At 41.2% G+C, this 27,519-nt stretch overlaps 1 protein-coding gene across 5 annotated transcripts; it reads left to right on the top strand.

Annotated features, from left to right (window-relative positions):
- The first annotated feature begins 372 nt into the window (after positions 1–372).
- On the top strand, positions 373–27,519 carry kdm3b (lysine (K)-specific demethylase 3B). Of its 5 annotated transcripts, XM_061834537.1 has the most exons (26): positions 373–1,054; positions 5,198–5,353; positions 6,779–6,892; positions 7,481–7,586; positions 7,777–7,901; positions 7,993–8,052; positions 8,644–9,016; positions 9,116–9,339; positions 11,712–12,918; positions 12,996–13,212; positions 13,312–13,526; positions 14,017–14,169; positions 14,353–14,460; positions 14,547–14,674; positions 14,754–15,048; positions 15,133–15,386; positions 15,912–16,184; positions 16,303–16,474; positions 16,572–16,662; positions 16,784–16,914; positions 17,288–17,407; positions 18,252–18,275; positions 22,031–22,170; positions 22,277–22,453; positions 22,563–22,697; positions 26,574–27,519. In XM_061834537.1, exons 1-26 carry the CDS (start codon positions 848–850, stop codon positions 26,652–26,654), a joined length of 5,286 nt encoding a protein of 1,761 aa, XP_061690521.1. In that variant the 5' UTR covers positions 373–847; the 3' UTR covers positions 26,655–27,519. The 5 variants fall into 5 exon arrangements, with proteins under 5 accessions (XP_061690521.1, XP_061690519.1, XP_061690517.1 ...); XM_061834533.1 differs by having other exon boundaries at positions 376–1,054; positions 8,644–9,339; XM_061834534.1 differs by having other exon boundaries at positions 379–1,054; positions 8,644–9,339; positions 14,757–15,048.

Here is a 27,519-nt window from a genome sequence, read left to right as displayed (position 1 = left end):
TGGGAGCAAGTTTTCCTCTGACCAACCAGAAGACAAAAATGCTGACGTCATTGAGCGCCCGCTCTGAGTTCTTGTAAGAATGAATTTGATCCAGCCCTGGCATTTTTTTCTTCATTCTTTGTATTTGTTGTTTACACGATATGTATCTATGACACTCAATAATTGACTTCATCGAACTTGTATTTTTAAAAAGTGAGTACGAATTCATATACAGAAATTGTCACAGCATGTACTTGTGTGAGCGAGTGACGCACTGATGTGCTTTTTCTTCAAAGAAAGCGGACTTTTATTGCGGTGGTTTTAGTTGGCAGTGGAACTGAAATGCATTGATTGCATATTACTGTTTAGGACGGGTTACTAGTGGGTGGATTGTGTTATATCTGAGGCTCAGTGAAGCGCGAGCGTGTAACTTTTAATGTGTATGACGCCGACCTGTTTTCGTCATCGAAAGAAAGAGGAAGAACTGTGCAACTGCGACAAGTCACCGACACCCTTCCGCAGTGGTTGGACGTGTAATTTTGAAGGTTCCCCGCAAGAGGTCGCCGCTCGCCAAGAGATGATCCGTGTGTCCGCAGTGCCGCTTGCCTACGAGGAGTGCGTTTGATTGTTGCAGGGCTCAATGGCGGACGTAGCAGGGTAGTCGCGTACATCACCGAGCACAATAATCTTCGCAGTCCGGCGCGCCGCTCCATTTCCAGCCTGCGGTGTATTTAGTGGCCGCGATAGGCTCCCCCCCCCAGTCCCCCTTCCCTTGTTGGTCTTTTTGCACTTTCGAGTTCGCATCCGAGCGAGGAAGTTAACACCGTTCATGCTGGCTCGATAGAGGCAGCTAGTTTGCGGGCGAAACATGGGGGAGTCTCTTGAATTGATTGGGAAACGTCTACTCTTGCTCCTCGGCGACGGAGGGACTGCCAACGGATCCGAGTCGGAACAGAGGCCGCGAGCCCGGGACTGGCTTCGAGGGACGGTGCGGGCGGTGAGCGTCATCGGCCTGGGCGTCCCGGAGGCTAGCGGAGGAGAGGCGACAACAACAACTCCTGCTGCGGGACTGACGGTCGGTGTTTACATGCGTTGTGGTGTCGTACAGTGCGCCAGCGAGGTCTTCACGAGTCGCAGTTGTTGCTTTGTGTGCTCACCCGATTTGCGCTGGCGGTGGTGCGGCTCCATTTGTTGACACCGCACCAGCTGTGCCTTGTCGGACCGACGCTCTTGCTAACGTCACAGTCACCCGGCTGAAGCTAAACTCGAGACCGAGGATTCTCTGGCCTTCGCATTGTTCGCTTTCTGCCATATCAACGCGTGTCAACCGCCTTCTGAAGTATTCCTAAACTCGCCAGCACACATCAAGAACTAACTTTACTCGGTTTAAATGTTGCCAAAAGAAAGAGCCCGAGATTGTTTTCGTTCTCCTTCTGCAATGACAAGTAGCATTAGCTCCTAGCTTGCCAGCTGTCTTTAGTCTACTTAGCGGCCTTATAAGTTGCGAAACACTTCATTCAACAGAGTCATTTAAGTCGTCGTTCACCAATGAGGTCGATCTTTTAAATCAGTATTTCAAGCATGGGAAAGGATTTTGCAAACGTGGTCATTCGACGCTGTGTCAGGCTGCCAAAGAAAAACATTGAGGTGGATGAAGGTGGGTGACCTACATAAATGAAATCAATGAGATAGTTGGAGAACATCTTATAGAAGATATTACTTACCCCCCCAAAAAATCTATGGCAGAACCTTCGTCGGTGGTTTAAATTTTTCTTAGCGCCGAGATGTTACTTCCTGATATGAATTAGTACATCAAACTTATTCAACCTATCAGGGCTGTAGTTAAGTCGATTAATTGAAAAGTAATCCATGATCGAATCAACTCTTTTGGTGATGGATGCAGCGCTTACAAGCATTGTGCCAAATCCTCTGATTTCAACTCCTTAGCAGTAAACATTCTTCAATTTCTGTTTTCCTCTGTGAAAGAAAACATTGCGGACATTTGCTTTTACTTTGGAGAACAGTGATCAACATTTTTGCCCATTTTCTATTATGGACCACCAAACCAGTAGCTGAATCATAATTTAAGGAAATAATAATTACCATCTTAATTCCGAAAGTAGTTGTTATTTGTAGATGGTGAAACATCACTTATTTTTGTATGATACTGCCCAATTTTGTTTGATGGCAAACCAATGCTAAATAACAATCAATACACAAACACTAATCAGGAAGTTAATATTTTGTGATGAACTTGACCAATCTCAAGTTGTTATTGGATTAATCCATGCAGTAATTGATACAGAAGATTAAAAAAATTATTTGGTGATGAGAGCCCTACATTCTATATAGGGAGGAGCTTCTTTATCGAGGTCTCTTGTATGCTTCTTTTTTTAAATTCATTTTGGCCACTGCAGTCAACTGACCTCAGGTGATGCTTCATCCCATTGGATTGCTTTAGGGTCATTATAAACCACAGTTGTTAAGTTATAGACAAACACGGCAAGAAATTGAAAACCTCTATCAAAAGTTTGATAAATGTTTTTTATTTAAAGCTACACTGTGAAAATTGTTTTCAGGTCAAAAGAGGTGTTATCCTTCAAAAATTTACCACAGCTCAATTCTCCATTGGTACATTTGTTTTCTTATTACTTGGATTCTTACACCAAAGGGCAGGAAAAAAAAAGCTTATGATGCTTTCTCATGTCGCGCAACCATTTCTGATTGTCAGGATTTTTATCACAGTACCTACCTTAGTCATCACAAGTTTTGCACAGATGCAAATGCAAAAATTGCAAATGTGTTTTTCTTATCTTCTTCATTGCAGTTATTTGGAAAAATATAAGACATACAATATTGCCAAAAGTATTCGCTTACCTGCGTTGACTTGTATTTTTAGGTTCTACCCATAAAAAGTGTGAGCTCTTGTGGGAAGCCTTTGAAAAAATGTTGAACAGTGAGTTGGTAGACAGGAGAGGTCACACACAAGTTGGACAAGAAGGGCTGGCTCCAAATTTTTAGAGATGTTTAGGAGAGTTAGGAGATGAGCCCTTCCTGTTCCATCATAGCAGCGCAACAGTTCACAAATCAAGGTTGATAAAGAGAGTGACGAGAGTTTGATGTTGATGAACTCGACTGGCCTTCACAATCCTGACCTCAAGCCTTTAGAACACTTTGCGATGAATTAGAGCGGAGAGTGAGAACCAGGCCTTCTCATACAACATCGATGTGTAACTTCACATATTTGCTTCTGGAAAAATGGTCATAAATTCCCATAAACACACTCCTATAGCTGGAAAGCCTTTCCAGTTGAGTTTTAAGACGTTAATGTTGCATATATATGAATCCATCAAGGAAGTATTCATGGCACTTCACCTTTTTCACGTTACTACAGGCTCATTCCGTGATGGAATACCCCCCCCCCACTCAAAATAGCACAGAGACCTGATAAAGCCTGTGAGAATTTGTTTTAATTTTTGAAAATTTATTGAAAAATAAAAAAAATCAAGACACTAAAGAGACAAGTATTTACAACCTTTGCCACTAAGCTCAAATTGAGCTCACATGCATCATGTTTCCAGTGATCATCCTTGAGTGGGTCCTACGACTGAGTTGGAGTCCACCTGTGGTAAATTCAGTTGATTGGACTTGATTTTGACCTGCACAAGCCTGTCTATATATAAAGTCTCACAAGTGACAGTTTTTTGTCAGAGCACAAACCAAGCATGAAGTCAATGGCATTGTCCGTTGACCTCTTAGACAAGATTGTCTTAAGTCACGAATCTGGGGAAGGGTACAGAAACTTTTCTACTCCCTTAAAAGTTGAGCACCGTGGCCTCCACCACCGGTAAATTGACTCAGTTCCGAATCGCCGGGACTTTTCCTACAGCTGCTTGGCAGTTTAAACTGAGCAATCAGGGGAGAAGGGCCTAAGTCAGGGAGGTGACCAAGGACCCGATTATCACTTTTCTCAGCGCTCACACTGGTCTTCTGTGGAGCGAAGAGAACCTTCCAGTACGACAACCAACTTGGCCAGCACTCCACCAATCAGGCCTATATGGTAGAGTGGGCAGATGAAAGCCACTCTGCAGGAAGAGGCACATGGTAGCCTGCCTGAACTTTCCCAAAAGGTATCTGAATGACTCCGACCATGAGAGAGAAAATCCTTTGATCTGATGAGACAAAATGAAACGTTTTGGCGTGAATGCCATTTATTATGTTTGGAGGAAAAAGGCCGTCACTCATAACCTGACCAATACCATCTGTACGGTGAAGATTGTGAGTGGCAGCGTCATACTCTGGAAATGTTTTTCAGAGGTGGAAACTAGGAGACTAGTCAGGATTGAGAGCAAGATGAATGCAGCAATATATAGAGACCTCATGGATGAAAATCTGCTCCAGAGTGAGGAGGACCTCAGATTGGGGCGAAGGTTTACCTTTCAACAGACAACGAAGCTTTGCACACAGCCAAAACAATGAAGGAGACATCTCTGAATGTCCTTGTGACCCAGCCAGATCCTAGTCTTGAATCCCATCCAACATCATTGGAGAGTTGTGACCCGGACTGTGCACTGACACTCTCCCTCCAACCTGATCAAACATGCGAGGTGCTGGAAAGGGGAATGGGCTGAACTGCCCTAAGATCAGTGTGCCAAACCTATGGAATCATATTAAAAAAAAAAAAAAAAGACTTGAGGCTGTCATTACTGCCAACGGTGCATCAACAAAATATTGACCAGTCTTTAAATGCATACGTACATGTGATGTCTTATTTAGATAAATTTGCAAACATTTATATTTTTTTCTCTCAGTCATTAGGGGTTTGTGTGTGTAGAATTTTGAGGGGAAAACATGAATTGATTCCATTTTGGGATGGTGTGAAACTGTGTGAATACTTTCCGGATGCATTGTATTAAATGACAGCAAATACGACAGTTGACTGTGTCCTCTTTAGCCGCGTGACATTTGTAAGCCCCTCAAAGTCTTTCATTGTATGCAATTTGAATCCTTGTCAACCTTGTTCAGGGTTTAGAGCTTTACACTGAGAGCACGTCTGTGCATAAAGTATTTGTCAACGCTCGTAGGTCTTCAAAATGAATGCAAATAATTTGCTAAAAGCACATTTTGGATAAAACCTTTGTGAGGTAACGGGTACGGTAATTGGATGGATGGATTTGTTTTGGATTGTGGGTAACTGATGAATAATTTTCACCTGCAGGTGTTTGTGGAGTTTGAGAATGCTTCGCAGCGGTGTTCATGGGTGCAGGTGTACGATGAAGCCGTTAAGGCTCTGTTGGTGGAAGATTCAATCGTTTGGGCCGCTAGGAGTCCTGCTACTGTCACTTCTGGATCAACCACAGCCTGGCCCGCTCTGGTGAGTGTCAGGTTTTGTTCACACTTGTAGATTTGTACACCAAAGTTAGGGGTGGAAAAAAAAAAAAACCCACCTGACACATATTTACTTCAATCTGCTTACCTTTCTTTCACCTCCGGGTTTCCCGATCCAAGCTTTGAAATGGGATATTGGTCCATTGTCGGCAAAAAACAATTATCGGATTGGAGCTATCAGATCTAAAATCACAACTCTTTAATAAGCCCCCATTCCGTCCTCCGCTCAAGCACTTCTAACCTGCAGCGCCCATTTGATCACAACTACTGGTTGTTAATGTCTTGGTAGCGAGGAGTAGCAGAGAATGTTACCTGCTTAATGTCGTTTATTGACACTCCACTTTAAGTTGACTGTAAAATAAAGTATTACACCTGTTGATTGTTCACAAAAATCACTAGCTCAAAGCTAACACACAACAAAAAACACTTGACGAGCTAACGAAAATGAGCATTGAACTCTAAACATAGAAATATGCAATATAACACTCACGGGTATATATTCTTCAAACTGGGGAAAAAAGTTTATATAAACAAAATGGTTTTGCCTTCTTTGTTACTGCACGTGTCTCTTGTTGTGTGCGTCACATGCATTGGAGTATATGTTGAGAAACCAAATATTGTGGCCACCATATATTGACAATAAACAAATAACTGAATTGAACTTGAATTATTTTGCAATGTAAAATTATAATTTCCATTTATTGAGGTTATTTGTCATGGTTTCATCATTTAATCTATTCAATTGCAGAAAATGGTTACATTAACCAGTGTTTATGCTAAAATTTTAATCCATATTTTTTCATTATTGGGTTGTCATCTTTATGGTTTTTAATGGTTATTGATTATTTTTATCTTATACTTTATAAGCGCCATCATATGGTAGTTTAGATACGCTTAAACATGTGCTAGCACACATGCTAACAACGTAACCAATGTGTTGAAGTGTTTTTCATTGGACAAGTCAGACAACAACACATAAGGTGGCCTGTCTATTCAGGACAGAATTTTAGATCTCTAAGTGCCCCTTATGGACATGAAAGAGGAAAGAGATCTTGGATGGCCTTTATGACATCATTGATGATGTTACTTGTTCTTGCCTGAAATGCCATGCCGATTCTGCTTTGTGATAGTCACAGAGTTGGTTTGGTCAGAAACGAGCAGGAAGGAACATAGCTGGTGATGCGCAGTGTCTGTATCAAAGTTTGAAACTTTGGTTTTTATAATTTTATGTCATTTTGTTTTTTTTTCAATTTTTTTTATTTTGGGTCAATGGATATAGTTATTGGCTTCTGCTGCAATAGCACCTGAAACAAGGTTTTCCCTGACTTGAATTAATCATTTTTCTTCTTACAGCTTGGTTTGTCAAGTTCAATGCCAAAATTAGTGATATACTTTTTTTTTTCTTCCACAGGCTTTTCATTCAATAGTGGACAGAGTGGGTTTAGGATCTGTGCTTCCGGTGCAGTATTTTGGAAGCAACAGTCTCGAGTTCCTACCTGACAAAAAGTCTATCCACCGGTTTGAGGTGTGTATGTTAGTTTTATTATTTGTCTTTCCCCAATTTTAAAGGATGAAGAGATTAAACATGACATGAAATGTTAGGACCAAACAAAGTTCAGGCTTTACACGAACAAAATTGACAAATCAGCGAGTTTAAAAAAAATGATAACCGTTCACCAATCCAATCGCTGTTGTGAAAGACCAAATTTGTCCTGTAGTCTGATCCACGCATTACATGTTGTGTATCCCATGCTGCCAAATGTGTTTTCTAAATAGCCTTATTAGTTGCCAGATATTTACAGGACTACATTAAAGCACACGCAACAAGGCTAAAAAGAAACTTTTGAATTTAAATGTACTGTACTCGATGGGGATGTGAACTCTTGTGGAGGTGATCAATGAATTCATTGATCACATCAGTGAATTATGACATGAAGACGATCAGCATGAAATGCTAATTATCGTGCGGTACCCATCAGGCCGATCAGATCGACGTAAAGTTTAATAAAGATATTTGAAATAAATGGACACAAAAATCCAAGCTATGATTTTTGGATGTTGTCTGTTAAAAGCAAAAGCGCAATTGAGAACAGCGTTTTGGGTTCTCTGGCAGGTTGACAAAGACATCAAGCATCCACTGCTGTTGGAGCAACCCTCTGTGCAGACTGCCATCTCCAGCTGGCGAAGCGATTTTGAACTGCAAGAGATTCTCAGGAAGGGTAAGTGCTCTTGAGACGTCAATCCCATTCTTCAACCCGTGTCTCTTCTCCCTTGAACTGTCTTGTATTTTAATACTAAGTCCATCTTAAATATAGCTTCTTATGAAATTCAATATCCAGATTCACTTTTCTCTATAAAGACCTGCTTGTGTGTGAATGTGAACCCTCACTTTTTTTTTTTCTTCCACAGGCTCATACACAATTCAAGGACGAAGAGTATGTGTGTATCAGCCAGAGCTTGAGGAATGCTGGGCCGTGGGACTTGTCTCGCAGCACGACTTGATCTCCCACATAATGGAGATTATGTTGGATAAGGTGAGTGTTTTAGTTGATAGTTGATTTTAAAATAATTGAGCGATATAGGTGGTGAATCATGATTTATTACCACGACACTTTTATGTTATAGAATAAAGAAAAGCAGCTGGTGGACCCCCGCGTCATCCATGTCATGCTGGAGGAAGAAGAGGTAAGGCTTTAAAAATTGCAGTATATGTTTTCCCATACATATAGAGTCATATGGGGGGGAAAAATGACAATAGACTCAGGAGCTTTTTGACATCAAAGCTGTCGAATAGAACATTTTTCTATCCAATGAGGCGACCCTGAGCATCCGACACTTTCTGCAGTGATGCGACACTTGGCATCACGTCAAAACGTGTTGACACAATGAGGGGAAAGACAAAGGGCCATCAGATGCTTTGCCAAGTGCAGTGTGAAAATGTCTTTACACATATGGGAGAATATGGCCCAGTAACGGTTGGAATTGCCTCACATTATTATTGCTACTACAATATTGCAGTGTTTTGTTAGCAATGATGGGTCGCTCAGATGCACAGTATTACATACAAAGAATACACATTCCATCACATGAAGTTAAAATCATAAAAATGTGCACATCCGCACACAACTGTATATCTGACAATATCTGACAGTGCCAAATTTTACATTGCTGTACTAATATTTTTGTTCCCTCTTCACCTTTTTTTTTTTTTTTTTAAATTTTTTTATTTTTGATACCGTTTGATGTTTGCATTAACTTCTAATGTTTGTTTTCAAGGTTGGTAAGAATGGCTGCCGAAAGACGGACAGTGAAACACATAAGGGTGATAATAGTCGCAGACGCAGGACTGCCTCTGAGGAGGAGGACATGAACTTGAAGCGTTTTAAAGGAGCAGCGGATTTGGAAGCTGACGAGCAGAGATGTGACGATTCCAACAAAAACGTGACCGAAGGGACAGACATGTGGGGAGGAGAGGCTGGTGAAAGAGTCAGCAGCACAACCAGAAATGGCGGCACCTCGGTGGGAAGCTTTCCTCAGTGTCAAATGTCATCTCCTGCCAATTCATCCGTCCAGATGGATCAGTCAAATGCCACCGCAATGCATTATTATACCCATGTAAAAGAGAATGGTCGAATGCTCTCCACACAAGGTGCAGCAGATTCGACCACCTCAGTTTCTCATACCCCTGTCCCTCCTCCCCTCAAACCAGCACCATCTCCCTTCTCTGCTACTGCTTTCCCCTCTCTAGGCCAGATGCCAAGCCTGGTCCCCGGAGCCCCAGTCCTCAAACCTTCGTCATCTCCCCTACCAGTCAGAGAAGAGTCCTCCAAATCCTTTTCCAAAACTGCAGCTCTTGTTTCTCCTGGCCCTGTCACCATTTCTTGGTCTTCCTCTGACAGCAGCCCAAGTGTAGCACTGTCTGGCTCTGGAGGCTTTACTTCCAAGGCTCCCTCTTGGGGAAGCCAGACTGAGGTAAGGCAACTCAGAAGTCTTTTTATCGTGTTTTCATGAACCTTTTGCTGTGCCCTGTAAAGGGTCATGAATCCTATTTTGTGTGAACATTTTAAGTTGTTCCTGTACTTGATAGCAATAGCAGCTTTGGCTTGTTGGGTGATAATACAATATTTGTATTACGATAGACATCCATAGAAAATACGCTTGATAGACTTTAATGGAAAAACAAATCATGTAGAATCGAATGCCAAACCGCAAGGCAAGAAAATGTCTTGCAAATGTTGCAACTCTGGTGGGGGAAGAATGAGCCAGAACTCTGAGGGGTCGGCCACGAGGTGGCTTGCTTCAACGGGATCTGTCTCACTGTTTAGCTGCTGTGACGGTCCATCAAAATGCTGTATGCATAAATTAAGATAAAACGATGAGGATAAATATTTCAAAATAACATTCTGGACAGACTTGAGACACGGTCGATATAATTGGATAAATTGCATCCATCTGTGTTTTGACAGATAATATGAATAACCAATAGTAAGGGGAATTGCTCCACACTGAACCCAGTCATGTGGCGTGATTTGAACTATACTGAGTTAAGGTGACGCAGACGGGACTTTAGCACTGAGACCCAACAGGTGCTCCTGTTTGCACTGTTTCAGCCGTATACCTCAGCAGTGGGAGAGCGTTGAAGGAAAAAAAAGTGTTCCCTCAGAGGAAGCAACAGGGGAAACTGCACAAGGCTCACAAGTTGACAATAAAGACTTGAAAACTTCGACATTTTATAAAGTGTCACAAGAAACACAGTACACTGCAAATTATGTTCAGAGATTGAGAATACCACTAAAAGATTACATCACAAAGGACATGCTGCCAGTCAGCACAGTTGTTAAGTAAGGGATTTAAGTGACGAATCAAAGGAGTAGGAACATTCTTGACCAACTCCCTGGGCAGAATTGGAATTGTAAATTCTATCAGCTTTTGAATAGTCAGATGTTTTATCTCACACACTTCAGGGTTCCCACGCGTCCTGGAAAACCTCGAAAATGATTAACCAATTTTCCAGTCATGGAAACCACATGGAAAAGGACCCAAAAAGTAAAATGCCCTGGAAAAGCTCGAGTTGTCTTGGAAAATAATTTTTCCTCCCTCTGCTTCTCTGCCTTGTGGGTGAACACAAACTGATTAAATATTTTTACATGTATGTTTTCAGCTGCCTTTAATGGGCAACATTTAGCTGTAGCGCTTCTCTTCATCTCTGCTAGCCAGAACAGCGCCCCACGTGACGCTACCAACCAAATTGCATATTTACAGAAAAAGAAGAGCTATAAGCTCTAGCCAAAATGCTGAAAGATCTGCAGGAGAGTGTCAAGAAGATACAGTAACTCAGATTTTTTTTTTTTTTTTTTTTTTTTTTTTTTAGAGGAACATTTTAATTTAAATGACATTGCTTTGTTTTGTATTGACCTTTTTGCACTGTAGGATAGGACTTTATTTTTATATTTGTATTTTTTTCGCAGTCATTTTGATTTTTACTATAAGAGTGCAGGTGTCACATGCGCAAAGTAATCGGTACTGTGAACTAAATACAGTATGCAAACAGATTTAAAGGAAATTGTTTTGGTCATTTATTGGACATGTGAAAATATTTTGTGGAGAAAGTACAAGAGAGAGAGGGAGAGGAATAAACATTGAAGCACTCTGGTGAAATGTTAAATATATAAGGTACAATTGTAGAAAATAACACTTCTCCAAAGCTGTGGGGGTTGGGTTTACTACTGTATGTTGTGATAACTTGACTCGCACTATAGCAGCTGATAATGTCCTGGAAAATAATTTCAAGAGTGTGAACCCTGACAGTTCGAGTTTCCATGTCACATTCAAATATTTAAATCAAACTATTAAGTGGAATGGTTAATATTGCGCATTCAAAAAACGTGGATTTGTTTTATGTCGACTGATATGGGTTGGGGGTACTAATGTTTTCCTATATTGCCCAGCGGTGGCATCGCATGCTTAGTAGAACTCAAATCAGTTAACAAATTATGCTGCTGGGACTTTGAACTACGTTTTCCTTTTTACTGTGGAAGAGATGCGTATTGTCATTATCATATTGCTCATCGTCCCCAGGGGCATGTTTGCAGAGTATCTCAGAATTGTGACAATGTTTTGATATGTCTATTTAAATTCTGATTTTTTTTTTCTTTTTTTCAAACAAATCTTACTTTGTCCATACCCTGTTAGAACCCTGTTTTGTTTCTCTATTACTAAGAGAACTAACAAAGACTATACATTGTTGGTATGATTTTTGTACATTGGATGCAAGTTGAAAATCAATTAATAATGATTATCTCTGTCCATCTCCTGCATCTACAATGGCTTTTTCTATGTCGCAGGGAACTATGACTGCATTGGGTTATCGGCTACCATCAACTCTTCCTGCTGCCACTGTTTTTGGAGAGGCTACCTCACAGACCAATGGAGCTCCTACTGGTTCTGCAACTTCCAAGGACACTCCCAGACCCTTTGGATTTGGCTTTGGTAGAGATAAGAGTGACTCTCAATCCCAACAAGATCAAAACTTGTTTTTCCAGTGCATGTCAAAGAATTCAGACTCCAACCCGGGTCTAGCTGGTACACAAAGCCAGGCCAAGGATACTAATTACTTTGCTGCAGTCTCAGAAACCATCAGTAAAGAGCCCCCAAGCCTTTTCAGGTCTGGTACAGAAGGGATAAAAAAGCCGTTGCAGACCAAAACACCTGACATTCATCCAACAGGAAATGGTGTGCTGACTAACTCTTCACCAGCCTTTCCAACCATGGGTAGCTCTCCTGCTGGAAGGGGCTCTGCCACAGGTGGTTCCACAGCAGCATCTGGCCTCCAAAATATTTTAAAGAGTTGTAATAATGGTACATTGACAGGTGCTGTGGCGATGCCGTCTAGTTTTAATCTTTCAGAGAGCCATCAGAACCTTTTTCTTCAGGGCTCCAAAGATCCAGCGAATCCATTTTTGGCGTACGGGGACAAAAACATGCATACACCGTTTGCTGGACTCTCCAGAGTTGACTCTGAATCTGACAACAAGCCCAATCTTTTCACTATGGCAGAGACACCTAAGGCCATCCTATCTTCACCTTTCTTAGCCCACTCATCTGCTGCTTCACCCAGCTCTTCAACCTCTCCAGCACCAACCTCATGTCAAAAAGCCCAGAATGAAGGTGCACTGATAAAAGATGAAAAGGCAGTTGGGGAGATGCCATCATCCACTTCAGGGAGCTCTGTTTTTGGGACAGGTGGCCCTGCCAGGCCAGGCAGCTCTGTTTTTTTAACAACTAGCCCTCCTAAAATAGATCAGCTGCCTGCGTCTTTTGACCATAACCTGACTCAGAAGTTTGCCTTGGAGGAAAGAGCACAGTCAACCAAACGTGACTCCGACTTAAGCAGTAACAGTGACCTGTCAGACCTGAGTGAAAATGAGGACGGGCCGGACAAAGGGCAAGGCCATGGAGAATCATCGCAGTCTGCAAAGGATGGAGCCATGCTGCAGAAAGCTAAAATCCAAGGCGCCGCTAAAAGCCGTCCACGTAATAAGCCTTTCAAAGGTAGCCTTGTTTTAAAAAAGTCAGAAGCATAAAAGTTGATGTAATCATGATAAATATAACATTACTTTCTATTCCAGTGGGCCAGTCTGTACTGAAAGACCAGAGTAAAGTGCGCCGTCTGAAGCAGTCTGGTGAGTCCTTCCTCCAGGATGGCTCGTGTATCAACGTGGCTCCTCACTTGCACAAGTGCCGCGAGTGTCGCCTGGAGCGCTACCGTAAATCTCGCAACACAGATGATGATAGTGAGGAAGATGATGATCCAAATGTTGCTTGCCGTTTCTTCCACTTCCGAAGGTACACTATTATGCCACGTATTTGCTACCTACCTTTGATTGTTTCATTAAAAAGGGCGATAATTAAATATTTTTTTAAAATCCTTTTGACTCTGACCAGGTTGGCTTTCACACGTAAGGGTATATTGCGTGTTGAAGGTTTCCTAAGCCCTCAGCAGAGCGACTCGATGGCCATGGGTCTTTGGCTACCTGCACCTGCTGTGCAAGAGGGGCTTGACCTCGATACGTCCAAGTATATCCTGGCCAATGTGGGTGACCAGTTCTGCCAGCTGGTCATGTCCGAAAAGGAGGCCATGATGATGGTGGAACCTCACCGTATGTACTAAGAGATCTATTTATTCTTTAGAAATACAGTGGTACCGCTACTTGTGAACGTCTCTAGGGACAAAAAATTCAGGTTAAGAAGAAAAATATTATGTAGTTACGAAGGAAAATTCAGAATATGAATGAATAGGAAAAAATAGGCGCTGGATTTACAGCCCCCAAATTCCCCTGAACGTAAACATCCCGTATCTTGGTTTGAAAGTGGTGCGATAAAGCTTCTCTCACATTGGTTATTGCATAGCATCTTTCTGTCATCCCATTGGCTATCCCATTATGTACTTTGAATGCTTATTTTTTGGCTAGGGGGTTTAAAGTGATTAGGCTATTTACATGTAAAAAGCGCTTATACTTACAAAAAATTTGCGTTACGAAACGACTTCCGCATCTAATTTATTTTGTAAGTAGAGGTAACTCTAGAATATTCGAATTACTCAATTATTAATGGACTATCCTGAATTTACTTTCCTTTTTACCTCTTCAGAGAAAGTAGCATGGAAACGTGCTGTGCGGGGGGTGAGGGAAATGTGTGACGTGTGTGAGACCACTTTGTTCAACATCCACTGGGTGTGCCGCAAGTGTGGGTTCGGTGTGTGTCTGGACTGCTATCGACTTCGCAGGAACAGACCAAGAGATGGTAAGTTGTCATATTAAATTTTAATTTCAACTTTTACAATTACATCTTCTAATTAAATCCAATTGCTCTTTCAGTTAAGGTTTCCTGATTGTACAATGTATGTACAATTGAAATCAAAACATGTACTCAGGGATAAATACATCCTTTGAGTGTGACTTTATAACAATTTGCTATACATTTTAGACATAGAAGAAGGTTCAGTGGATGGAGTTTTCTCTTGGCTGAAATGTGCTAAGGGCCAACCTCATGAGCCAGAGAACCTGATGCCGACACAGATTATCCCTGGGACAGGTAACAACTTGTACTTGTAGATAATGGTTGAAGTGTATATTTTCTGGCACAAGTTTTGATTGTTGTTTGTTGTTTGTTTCTTTTAGCGCTTTACAACATAGGTGACATGGTGCACTTAGCAAGAGGAAAGTGGGGTATCAAAGCCAACTGCCCCTGTGCCAGTCGACATACTAAATCCCTAGTCCGCCATAGTGCCCCTAATGGGATTTCACAGGTGCATCATAATGTCATTATTGTCACAATTATTTTAATTATTGTTCAGCAGGCTCTTACACCTGGTATGCTTGTCTCAGCAGACACCACCAAACAGTACTGGTATTTCTGGAACTACAGCTTCTGCTGTTGGCTCAACTCTAAAGTCAGAAAGCGAAACATCATCTATGAAGACTGAAATTCCACAAACAACAGTATCATCCGGTGGCGGGGAAAGTGTGAGCAGTAACACAAACATCCCCACTGGTACAACATCCCTAAGTAATCTTGCACAGTCCTCCGCTAAGGAGTTGCGCACATCAGGAGAGTGCAACAGCTCTGCTCTCCACTGGCTGGCAGACTTAGCCACACAGAAATCCAAGGATGACACAAAAGGTGAGATGAAATTGAAATAACCTGAGGTTTGCTCATTTCTTTCAATTTCAAAGTGTTGACCTCATTGTCTTCTTTACTGTTCAGAATCTGGTTCTCTTCGCGCCATAATGAATCGGGAAAGTCGGCCTCCTTTTGGTCTGGACTCACTCAGTGCCCTGTCAAGGCCTTCGGCTTCAAGTCCCAAGCTCTTTAACAGCCTTTTACTGGGCTCCAGCGTGACCCATTCCAAACCTGAAGGTTCTAGTCTCCGGGACTTGCTCAACTCTGGACCTGGGAAGCTTCCCCAAGGACATGGAGAGAGCGGGGTACCATTCCCATCCGTCTTTACCTCCGGAAGTGTATGTGTAAACTCTTTATTTTTGTGTGTGCGTGGTGTGGCAGAACTCTTATGCTACATACCCACAGGATGCAAAAGATCGTTTTGCCTCATGTCCTTCACTTGAGTTTACTCGCGTGACAGATTGAAAGTGCATGCTCTTCAACAGCGCTGTAAACTCGTCAAGGGGCTCTGCGAGGTGCCGACATTACTTACCAGACAAATTCAGGTCATCCAGCTTTGAGCATTTGGGTGAAGGAACCAAATTTGTGTGTGCTGGTGTCTTCTGCGCCGTGTCCTCTGCGTCATTCAGACCGGTCCGCACGAATTCTTATGTGTCTGCGTGAACTGGATTGACTTTCTATGTAGTCAAGCCGCATGAAACCCCCAAAATATGTGTGGGTGGGTATGTAGCACTACTGTTTGGTTGCCACCTACTGAACTTTTGAAATTGTTATGCATTAAACTGCCAAAAACACATTACTTTTCAAGAAGATTTGTCTATAAGTGCATTTCTTATGAACTACATATAATTTTCTTTACTCAGAGTGACAAGCTAAAGAGCAGCCTTCCCAACTTCTTGGACCACATCATCGCATCAGTTGTGGAGACCAAGAAGGCAGAAGGCCGCCGTACCGGACCCTCTGAGGGAAGTGATGTTGGTGTCTTGGGAGCTCGTAAAGACGGCGTATTGGGCCTCAGTGTTTTGGAACCACACACCTCACACTCCTGGCTCTGTGATGGGAGACTCCTTTGCCTCCAGGATCCTAGCAATAGTAACAATTGGAAGATCTTTAGAGAGTGCTGGAAGCAGGGACAAGTAAGAAACACTATTCACATTTCATTTTTTTAGTTTCCCTTAAGTGTGGAACAACAAACAGTTTTAATTCAAAATAGCTTCACATTAATTAGCTTAATTCCTTTTCCTCCGTGCCTAGCCTGTGTTGGTGTCAGGGATCCATAAACGACTGAAATCTGAGTTGTGGCGTCCTGAGGCCTTTAGTGAGGAGTTTGGGGACCAGGATGTAGACTTGGTCAATTGTAGAAACTGTGCCATCATTAATGATGTGAAGGTGCGAGACTTTTGGGACGGTTTCCAGATCATCTCCAGTGAGTTCTCCAATGCTTTGCAAATTCATCTCCCCCCCTTTGGGCTGGATTGCATGCCTCAATTCAACATTGACATATTTTTTTTTATGAAATGCAGAGCGACTGAAAGATGGTGAAGGTAACCCAATGGTATTGAAATTAAAGGACTGGCCTCCAGGAGAGGACTTTCGGGATATGATGCCCACACGGTCAGTAAAAAATACAAACATATATTTAACAAAAAAAAATGAAAATTCAAAGTCTGCAAATATTTTATAAACTCATTTGCATTTACATTTAGGTATCTATTCATGTTTGTTTGTATCACAGGTTTGATGATTTGATGGACAACCTTCCCTTGCCTGAGTACACTAAAAGAGATGGCCGGCTCAACCTTGCCGCCCGTCTACCTAACTTTTTTGTACGACCAGATTTAGGACCCAAGATGTACAACGCTTATGGTGAGAAGACAAGGCCAACTTTCACCATTCCACTCTCACAATTTTTGCTCCATTACAGTGGAACCCCACTATTCACGAGGTATAGGGAATTGACTGCAAATAGAGAAATCTGTAGATGATTGACGGATGCCCATTGTAATGGCACTAGGGGAAAAAATATTTTACCCAAAACATTCTTAAATACACAGGAATAAACTGGCAATAAGCATTTTCTGGACTGGTTTCCTTCCTAAAAAGAAAAACAAATAGAAATGAGAAAAAATTGTCAGTAGATGAATCTGCTGATGCTGAAATGCAAGTATATGGGGGTCCACTGTATTGCATTTTTGTTTTTTGTTTCTCTGATCTTCGCTTACAAATGTTGTTTTTTCAGGACTGATCTCGACAGAAGACAGGAAGGTGGGCACCACTAACCTTCATCTTGATGTCTCAGATGCAGTCAATGTCATGGTTTACGTTGGAATACCTCTTGGAGAAGGAGACATGGAGAAAGGTCAGAGGACTTGCACACTCAACAACACCACCCCGTCATTACTTTGTTATAGTTTAGAAATGATACGACAATTGGTATCCACTCATCAAATAGAATACACTACTTTTCGGGGTCAATTTTAATCATTTGAAAAAGGAAGGCTCAGCTTGTGCTGTTCGCTATAATACATCGTTTCCTGAGAATTGTTCATTAATACCCATTTCCCACCATGAGATATACCAGAAACATTGAGCTACATTGTTAAATATTAAGCTGCCATGGGATTGGCAAGACCCATTAGTTCCCCTGAATCTAAATTGTTCATCTTGCCAAGACAATGTGGATGATTCTGTGCATGCAACCACAAAGGTTTGGGGAAGGCTCCATTCTGTGAAAGTGTGACTGTGCTCAAGCGTGCAAATCCCTAACATCAACCCTCCCTTTGATATGAACTAGCCCTCTCTGGTACAGCTTTGAGGACTCCACAAATCAATTGTAATAAAAGAAAACTGAAATTCACGCACCAACATTTATATAGTTTTCCCTGAAGCCTTTTTTTTAGTTCAAAGGTTTGGAGGATCCCAGGTCCAAAGGAGGAGAGAGGATCCAAAACTGTTGAAATATATATTGCTTGAGATGAAAAATAATTTGAGCCATGTCAATACAGTTGGTGGTGAGTTGGAGCTGAATTAGCAGTAGAAAATGGCAATAAATACTGTTCTCAGGTTGACTCAGAGCCAAAGCATCCAATATTCTTTGACGCTGTTATTGCCACACCTGCTAATCATTGGCTTAAAAAGGACCCGTAATACACAATTCAGTGGGTATCTGTCCTTTTCATTTTGGCAACATTTCTCCTTCACAGAGGCAGATATCAATGGACGCAAAGGTGTGTAGACTTTCAGTTGTATCACTTGAGTAGCATGCCTTTCTTCCTGACTAACTCCCCCTTTTGACTGTTCCACTCTTCACTCTGTAATAGGGCTTGCCGATTATGGCTTTAAAGTAAAAGCTAAGAATTCTTTCTCAAAGTCTGATTTTGATTGCAATTATTTTCCCCCTTCGCTTATAGAACAAGCAAATGATTGACAAAAAAAAAAAAATCCCTGTGGGCTTTGCTTTATATTGCTTTTTATTTTACAGATTTCTAGCAAGTTTCTTTCTCCTGCATTAACTTAGATCAACTTCAACATAAATAATACTTAAAATTCATTTTCTTTACAGATAATGTAAAAATGAATGTTTCCTCTTAGTAAACTGTTTTGTCAATACATAAACAGAATTCTTAATAAAAAAAGCTTTTAAATGTTCATTAATTTAACATTAAAAAAAAACGTTTGACAGTATGGGTCACCTCTTATGTATATCTTGAAGAGTATGGTCACTCACTTGCATACAGGCATATTTATGGCTTGAAAGCACATACAGCAGCTGAAATAAGTGTTTTACACATAATTTTTTTTTCAATATGCTTCCAAAGGTGCAATTGACCAGAAAATTTCACTAGACTTTGGGAACGATTCAAGTAATCCATACATAGAACGTAGAACAAAAAGGATCATGTGTAAAAATGTGAAATGACATGAGGAAAGGGCATTGAACACATGGAGAAAGGGAGGCACAAAAAGGGCATGGAAAGCCGAGACAACGCCTAAAATCTGATCAATAAAGCAATCCAGGCCCTTGTCAGTGCAAATGAATATCAGCCTAAATGATGAAAGGTCTCATTGCCATGGTGTGAATCGAGCCAAATCTCATGAAGGGTAAAGGTCAGAGAGCTGTCTTAATATCAAATCTTGAGACTTCAAATCAAAGATCTAATTGCAAAATATAACTATGGCATTTGTTACAGTCTCATAGCTAAGCTTCTGAATGTCTCTAGGAGCCCAAAATGGGACCGTAATACATAAGTGGAAAGCAAGTCATCGTAAAGTTGCCTTGATCAGGTTCTCCTCGCAATATTTCTGACAAAGGAGTGCAAAGAATAATGACAAGAGTTGTCCATGAGCCAAGGAGCACTTTTGGAGAGCTTCACAAAGACTTGACTTGTTACTGTCATCACAAGGAAAATCGCAACTAATGCCTCCACCGTCATGGCCTCAGATGCTCACCACATAAGACTCGATAACTGGGGGAATAAAAGCATGCCTAAGGTCGTTTAAAGTTTGAACAACATTTAGTATTGTGAGAATATGGTTTGCTCAGATGAGAGCAGAATTGGACTGCTTGGATGCAATAATGCACACAACGTTTGGAAATACATCACCCTAAAAACACCATACCAACAATGAAGTTCGGAGGGGAAACATCATGGTGCAGGACTAATGTAATGAAAATTGAACTGGTAAACTTAATTTTATTCAAGAAAGGATAAATGGGCAAATGTACGGAGATAGTGACCAAAATCTACCGCTGTGAGGATGAGGAAAATAGAACAAGGGTGAACATTTCACCAAGATAATGATCCAAAACATATTCCCAAGAAAACTCACAGTTGGTTTCAAAAAAGAAATAAAGCTGCTATAGTGGCCAAGCCAATCACCTGACTTGAATCCAATCAAAAAACTATGGAAAGAAGTGAAACTCAAGGTCCATAAAAGAAGCCCACGGGACCTTCAAATTTTGAAGACTGCGTGTGTGGAGGAATGAGCTAGAATCACAGCAGAGGAACCCATGGGACTAGTTTCTCTATACAGGAGGCGTCTTGAACCTGTTATTGCAATCAAAGGCTGTTGTATAAAGTATTAAATAAATACCAGTTGGTGAGTTCAATACTTTTGACCTGTCATTTCAAATTTTTATTCAACTTATTTCCTGATCTTATTACTTCTACTTTCTTTGTCTGTATGGATTACTTTGGATTGTTCCAACAAAATTTTCATGTCAGTAGCACCTTTTGAAGTATATTTAATGAGAAAAATGGTGACGTTAAATACTTATCTTCCAGTGTACCTGGGGTAAAAGGTTTGACATTTTGATAAATCACTGCTTTTGCAAAATGTAAATGGGGACCATGTCTTTAGCAATTTTCAGTGGCATTAACTCAGTGATTGCCTTCCACTGGCCTTCTTTTTGTGATCTGAAAAACTGAAAATTATTCTGCTTGTGCGTTATGTTTTGACGTAAGAAGTCATTCGTCGATTTAAAAAAAAAATATATATATATGGTGGCTAGTGGAGGTGTAAGTCGCTAAGTTGGCAACACTGAATTGTTTAGTAAACTCGCGCCACAGTGTCTGGACCCCTGTTGTTTGTGGAAGCAGTACATGTCAGCAGGGACACTCTTAAATCTGCAGAGGTTGTTAAAGAATGTTTATTTTATTCAATTTAAAAAAAGATAAACATCCTGACAAACTTTTTTTGCCTGCTCTTGGCATTGAGGGATTTGGAATAGAGAAATGTGTCTGTGAAATGGTTCCCGTGAATCCCTATTCTGCATTTCTATGAACAGAATCTGTATTAGTACCCCAAATTACTAATCATTGAAAAGTGCCAGCCGAAGTCACATTCATCAATGCCAGAATCTGCTTGACCACACCCACTCACGCTCCACCTAAAAAGTTGCTTACACTTCTTAGCAGCTGCAATATGTCCAGTTTCTGTGAACTTGATGTGCTCTTTGGGAGAAACGTTTGAGGGACATCAAAACTCTTGCCTGGTGTTGCCTCTCTCCTTTTCCAGTCTTTAGTTGACGTGAATAAACTGCTGTCTCCTTCTGCCTTTCCCATTTTGCATTGCAGAAAGGCAGATTACAAAATATATTCCCAAGAAAGCAAACCCACATGGTGTCACTCGACACACTGGGTGAAACGTACAATTAACTTTCTTACACATTTGCTGGTATTGTTGTCGCACAGAGAGTGTATGTACCAAAGCAAATCCATAAGAAAAAATATTTTCTTGCTTTTATGAATCCCTTGTTCACCTGTAATCTTAAAACAGGCCGGGTTGTACTCTCTTCATTTATGCATCAGTCTGTGGCTGTAAACATTGTGGCAGCAAGCAAGATTTTGTAGTGTGTAAACCGTTCGTGTCTGTGTAAAAGTCCTCATATTGTTACTATTTTATAGTAGCTCTAAATCCCTTGCAAATGAAGATGAAGCAACGACCCTACAGAGGAGTTAAATCTCTTCCTCAGACTCTGGGGGGAAAAGCTGTATATTTTGGCTTCCTCAAGAGGGTGGAGGAAAATGGTGATAGGCAGCTGCTGTCTGTGCATCTTCAAGATCATGAAGTGGGTGTTAAACATCTTTATAGTAGTTTTGACGGCATTGCAAAATTAAGCAGTTGCACGGCGGTATGAACAGACAGTAGTTTCAAAACTGCCATGATAGCGCCTCAACTTTTTTCTTCTTTGAGCATATCCAAAAGGTTTATCTTCGGGCACTTCAGGATTTTGCCAGAAGATTTCTGAAGGAGCAGAGCATTTGGGTGGCATCTTGAGGTGTTAAACTGTGTTACCCACAAAAATAAAATAATTTGGGGGCTGCAACCCTGTGGAAAATAGGAAAATTTGTAAATAAACTACAAACAGGCAATGGATTAATAAAATTACATCAGAAACATTGGTCTATAAAACAAGAGAGAACAGTACTATTTTAAGAACTGATGTCATTGTGTGTTGGTGTTTTGTTTGAACAACCAGAGGTCATGACTACTATTGAGGAAGGAGATGTGGATGAAATGACAAAAAGGAGAGTGTACACACAAAATGAGAAACCCGGAGCTCTCTGGCACATCTACGCTGCCAAGGATGCAGAGAAAATCAGAGAACTGCTGCGCAAGGTTAGCAGCAAAGGACTGTATTGATTGCACCTCCCGAATAAATCACTTAAGTTGCAGCATTGGTACCTCAGCAAGCTTTTCTATTGACGTGTGTTTTACTGCCAAGGTGGGAGAAGAGCAGGGTCAGGAGAACCCTCTCGACCATGACCCCATTCATGATCAGAGCTGGTACTTGGACCAGGTTCTCCGCCGCAGACTCTATGAAGAGTATGGTGTCCAGGGCTGGGCCATAGTTCAATTTTTAGGCGATGCTGTTTTTATCCCTGCTGGAGCGCCACACCAGGTAAGGCTCTCTATATGGAGAGACATGGCCACATGCAACCCTGTTGATGTTTCACTTGAATATATGTGCATGTCGACCTTTCAATTAATGTTTGTTCTTCTGCTCTCAGGTACACAACTTGTACAGTTGTATCAAAGTGGCTGAGGACTTTGTGTCTCCAGAGCATGTGAGACACTGCTTCAGATTGACGCAGGAGTTCCGACACCTGTCTACCACTCACACAAACCATGAAGACAAGCTTCAGGTAGGAGGGCCAAATACAGGCTCTTTTTTTTTTTTTCCTCGTGCTGTCAGTTTTAACTGCACTAACGGGATGTGTTCGTTAATGCAATCATCCAAAAACTACTCAAGCAATGGCTGTAAAACCATTGCCTTTTGGTGCCAATTTGGATCAGTGTTTACTTTCTACACAATAACCTTTGTTAAAATTAATTGTGGTTTGTGTAACACTGTTATTATGAACAACATATATTCAAAAACACCATTAAAAAAAATCTAGTAACAGGCATAAGTAGGTGTGCGATGTGTGTTAAATGGTATAGATTTGGACTCCCGATCGCAATCATACCTACTACTCCTATCTCTGGGGCTGAGGTCACCAAGGTGGTTAGAGCCCAGAGTTCCTAAAGGCTTTCAACATTGTGGGGCTGTCCTAGTTGACATCCCAATGTAACATTGGATGGACATTGAGGACAGTGCCTCTGGTTTGGCAGACTGGGGTGATGGTCTCTATTTAAGAAGGGGGAGGGGTGTGTTCCAACTGCAGGGTGATCACAGTCCTCAGACTCCCTTGCAAGGTCTATTCAGGGGTCCTGGAAATGAAGATCCTTCGGGAAGTTGAATCTCAGATTCAGGAGGAGCAATGTGGTTTTTATCCCGTCCATGAACCAGCTTTTCACCTCAGCAGAGTCCTTGAGGGTTCATGGGAGTTCGCCCAAGCAGTCTACATGTGTTTTGTGGACTTGAAGAAGGCATATGACTGTGTCCTTCCAGGAGTCCTTTGGCGGCTGCTTTGAGAGTATGAGGTATCGAACCCCCTGATATGGGCTGTTCTGTTCCTATAGAATCAAGAGGTTGGACTGCAGTGCTTGGGAGTTAGTCAGACTCTCTTTCAGTGGGGGTTGGACTTTGTCACCGATTCTGTTGAACTTTTATGGACAGAATTTCTAGGCACAGGCGTAGAGAGGGTTCAGTTTTAGTGGCCCCAGTATTGTATCTCTGCTTTTTTTTTTTTTTTTAAACAGATGACGTGGTTCAGTAAAAGTGTAACAACGATATCAACGGTTGCTATGGGGTTTTAAGAAATACACTAAATGCCGACCTATCAATATTCACAGGGAAATTTTCAATTTTATGCCTCACATCTACAGTTGAAACCAGAAGTTTACACAAACTGTGGGGGAAAAATACACTTTTTTGTCTCACTGTCTGAAGTAAAATCACATTAAACCTCTCCTGTTTCAGGTTTCTCAGGATCACCAAAATTATTTAATTTTGTTTAGTGCCACATCAATATGAGAGTTTATGATTTTCTTCAACGTCAAACATTTACATACACAAAAACTACTGTCTTTAAAGAACATGGGGAAGCCCAGATGATGGTCATGGCTTTAGAAGCCCCTGATAGGTGAACTGACAACGTGAGTTACTTGACTGCATACCTGGAGATGTATTTAAGGCCGTACCTCTTTAAACACTGCTTCCTTGTTTGAAATAATGGGAAAATCAAAAGAAATAGGCCAGGAAATCAGAGAAACGATTATAGAGGTTCAGAAGTCTGGCTCATCCTTGGCTGCAATTTCCAAATGCTTGAAGGTGCCACATTCAATCTGTTCAAACAATTATACAAAAGTATAAACATCATGGAATATCCTGAAATAACACCACTCAGGAAGGATAGGGCCTCTGTGTCCCAGAGATTGTGTTTTGGTCCAAAATGTGTGAATCAAACCCAGTATAAAAAGGTAAAGACCTAGTGAAGATGCTGGATGAAGCTAGTGACAGTGTCATTCTCCACAGTGAAAAGAGTGCTCCACCAACGTGGGCTGAAAGATCTTCGCTGAGAATAAAGCCATTACTCAAAGGAACATAAAAATCCGGATTACAGTTTGCAAAAACACACCAATACAACAGTCACTGTGATTTGACGGGCGCGTACTCGCCTGCGCGCCATTACACTTGCAAATCTGCATTGTCGAGCATGAAAAATCACACGCGTAAAATTTGTTACGAGTAGAATTATATAGATATTGATACACGTCATTTATTCTATGTAGTCTTGACCAGTGTTCCCTCTCAGCTTCGCCATTGCGCACTTGTCGCACACCCGCAATGCACATTAAAACCAATCCAGCACAGTGAACCACATCCTGTTTATTTTTTTCATTTTTTTCAAACACAGAAGCACACTGTCTTTAACAACGGCTGCTGCTCAGCCTACTTCTACTTCCTAGTTTCCCTGACAGCGCCCCCCCCTGCTCTTGAAGGGGTACTCTCATAATTACAAACAACACCCACCCGCAACTTTATATCTGCGGGCATGACTGGTGGACCACACCAGTACATTTTTCGAATGTGAGAGACTGAAGACAAAGATCTTAATTTTTGGAGACTTGTCCCGTGGTCTGATGAAACTTAAGTGGAGGTGTTTGGTCAAAATGACCAATGTTACAGCAGCAAAAGGGGAAGATTGTAGACTTGAGAACACCACTGTGTAGCATGGAGGTGGCAGCATCATGTTTGGGGCTGTTTTTTTCTTTTTTCTTTTTTTGCTGCAGCAGGAGCTGAAGCTTTTCATAAAGTAGACGGGATCACGAAGAAATAACACAGAGATATTAAGGCAATGTCTTGGCATCAGCCAGGAAGCTAAAACTTGGCAAGGTTAAAAAGTGGCTTGAGGATAACAAAGTCCATGTTTTGGAGTGGCCATCACAAAACAGTGAGCTGAATCCCGTTGAAAATTTGTGGGTAGATCTGAAAGGCGTCGGCAAGCAAGGCAACCGACAAACTTGACTCGCGTACACAGGTTCTGTTCGTAGCAATGGGCCAGGATTCCAGTAGAGTAGTATTAGAAGCGTGTGGAAGGTTACCAAAAACATTTGACCCAATTCATACAGTTCAAAGGAAATGTATGTAAACTTTTGACCTTGAAGAAATTCGGATAAAATTTTCTCATTATTGTGACACAAAAAAGTAATTATTTGGGTGATCCTGACTGACCCGAAATAAGACTTCAGACTCAAAATGAAATGTGTTTAATAGCACAGCTTATGTAAACTTTTGGGTTCAACTGTATGTCCAAAGCTGCATTTATGTCTGGACAGAAATTCCAAGGTATACTCATGTTTTTTTTTTCATTAATTTATTTATGAAAGATTTTAGAAGCGTTTGAAGTCATCAATCCATGTTTCATAGAAAATTCCCTCAATAAGTGGCAGCTTGACACGTTACTGTTTCAAGCACGTCTGATCAAATGTTGGAAGACCTGCCAGCCGTACTTTGCATCTATGTTGAACAGTCATCCATCTGTCTTGCTATCTTGAGAGAGTTGCTTCCTGTTTTAGGTTTTGATTGATTTTTATTTTTTCGGAGGTGAGCTCGTACGTGGTAATTTTGAGAGGATTTGTTGTCACTTTGGCCTTGTCCGACTGGGTCATCACAAGGTGTCACATAATTTCTTTTGGCACAGTTTTATGCCAAGTTACCTTTGCTAGGCAACCTAGCCATTTTCAAGCCAGCCTTTGTGATAAACAGTAGCCGGGTGCTGTGGCACTGTCTGGGATTCACACCCATGCCGTCTGCACGAATGGCAGGAGTGTGTCCCACTAAACTACCAGTGACCCTAACCACATTTTTATGAAACTAATATAAAGTGAAAAATACTTCCCCTTTGAAAATACTTCCCCTTCGAAAATACTCTGCAGGCATTATCAGAGTGGTAACGGGAGTGATGCAGCATGATTCTGGCCTCTAGTGGCGTATACTGGTAATGTGGAATTTGTCAGAACCAAACCAGCACATAAAAAATGTACATTATATATTTGTATACATTATACGTATTACAGTTATTATGTTTGCAGGCAGGTAACTAATGCAGTTTTTTTTTGTTTTGCTAACATAGGTGAAAAACATCATTTATCACGCAGTGAAGGACGCAGTCGGCACACTAAAGGCGCATGACCCCAAACTAGCCCGCCCGTAGCCGCTGACCTCTTTGCCATGACGGCTAGCCTCCCAAGACCACTTCACTCCACCACATAAGACCTTGACATTACATACACACACTATCAAGCTACAGATTACAGACATCAAGTGTAGTTTTTCAAGGGCAGTGAAAGTTTGTATGTGGTGGAATATAATGTCAAATTCGGTGGAGGGGTTAGACCTGTTTTTTGTTTTTGTGCTTGTTGGAGAGCCAATGAAGGAAGTCCTTAATCGCTGTCTCACAGTAAGCGCAAACTTTCTTTTCTTTGTTTTGATTAACTTTGTATTTAAGGTCAATGTGTTTGTTTTGTTGTTTCCATTGTATATGTACAATGTGCGAGTAAGGGAGGTAAAAGCTGACGTGCCTTCGGAGCAGATGTTCAGCGACCATATAAGAAACTGATATGTGCGTTCCAGACTCATCTTTCTATTTTAATTACGTCAATGTATTTCAATAGATGCAAGGTTAACCTGTTTTTTTGTAGATTTTTGTTGTTGTTCTTGCAGTTTTCAAACTGGGTGCTTCTACCCTCAGTGGCTGAAAATTGATTTGTGAAGCAGCCAGTGAAAGAAGCAGACCAAAGTTTTGTATTTTTAGTTTATACTTAAAGGAGACTTTTCTTTTATAACCCCCTTTATCATTGCACTGGTAATGATCAGGAGGATTTCATAGAAGAGGCTTTTTTGGGGGGGATGGGAGGGAGGAATATTGTTTCCCAGGCTGAATAACTGAAGATTTCCAACAACATTGTTCTAAAATCACATTTGCAGCTGAACAGAACTACTGGCCATTAACATTGTATCAATATATATTGATCTTAGCAGTCTGTTTTGATTTTTCACAATAAAGTTGAGAAATGGTA

Source organism: Syngnathoides biaculeatus, chromosome 11, assembly GCF_019802595.1.
Source record: "Syngnathoides biaculeatus isolate LvHL_M chromosome 11, ASM1980259v1, whole genome shotgun sequence".
Lineage (NCBI taxonomy): Eukaryota > Metazoa > Chordata > Actinopteri > Syngnathiformes > Syngnathidae > Syngnathoides > Syngnathoides biaculeatus.
The sequence above is the reverse complement of the archived record's forward strand: the minus strand, read 5'-3'. Positions and strand labels throughout refer to the sequence as shown.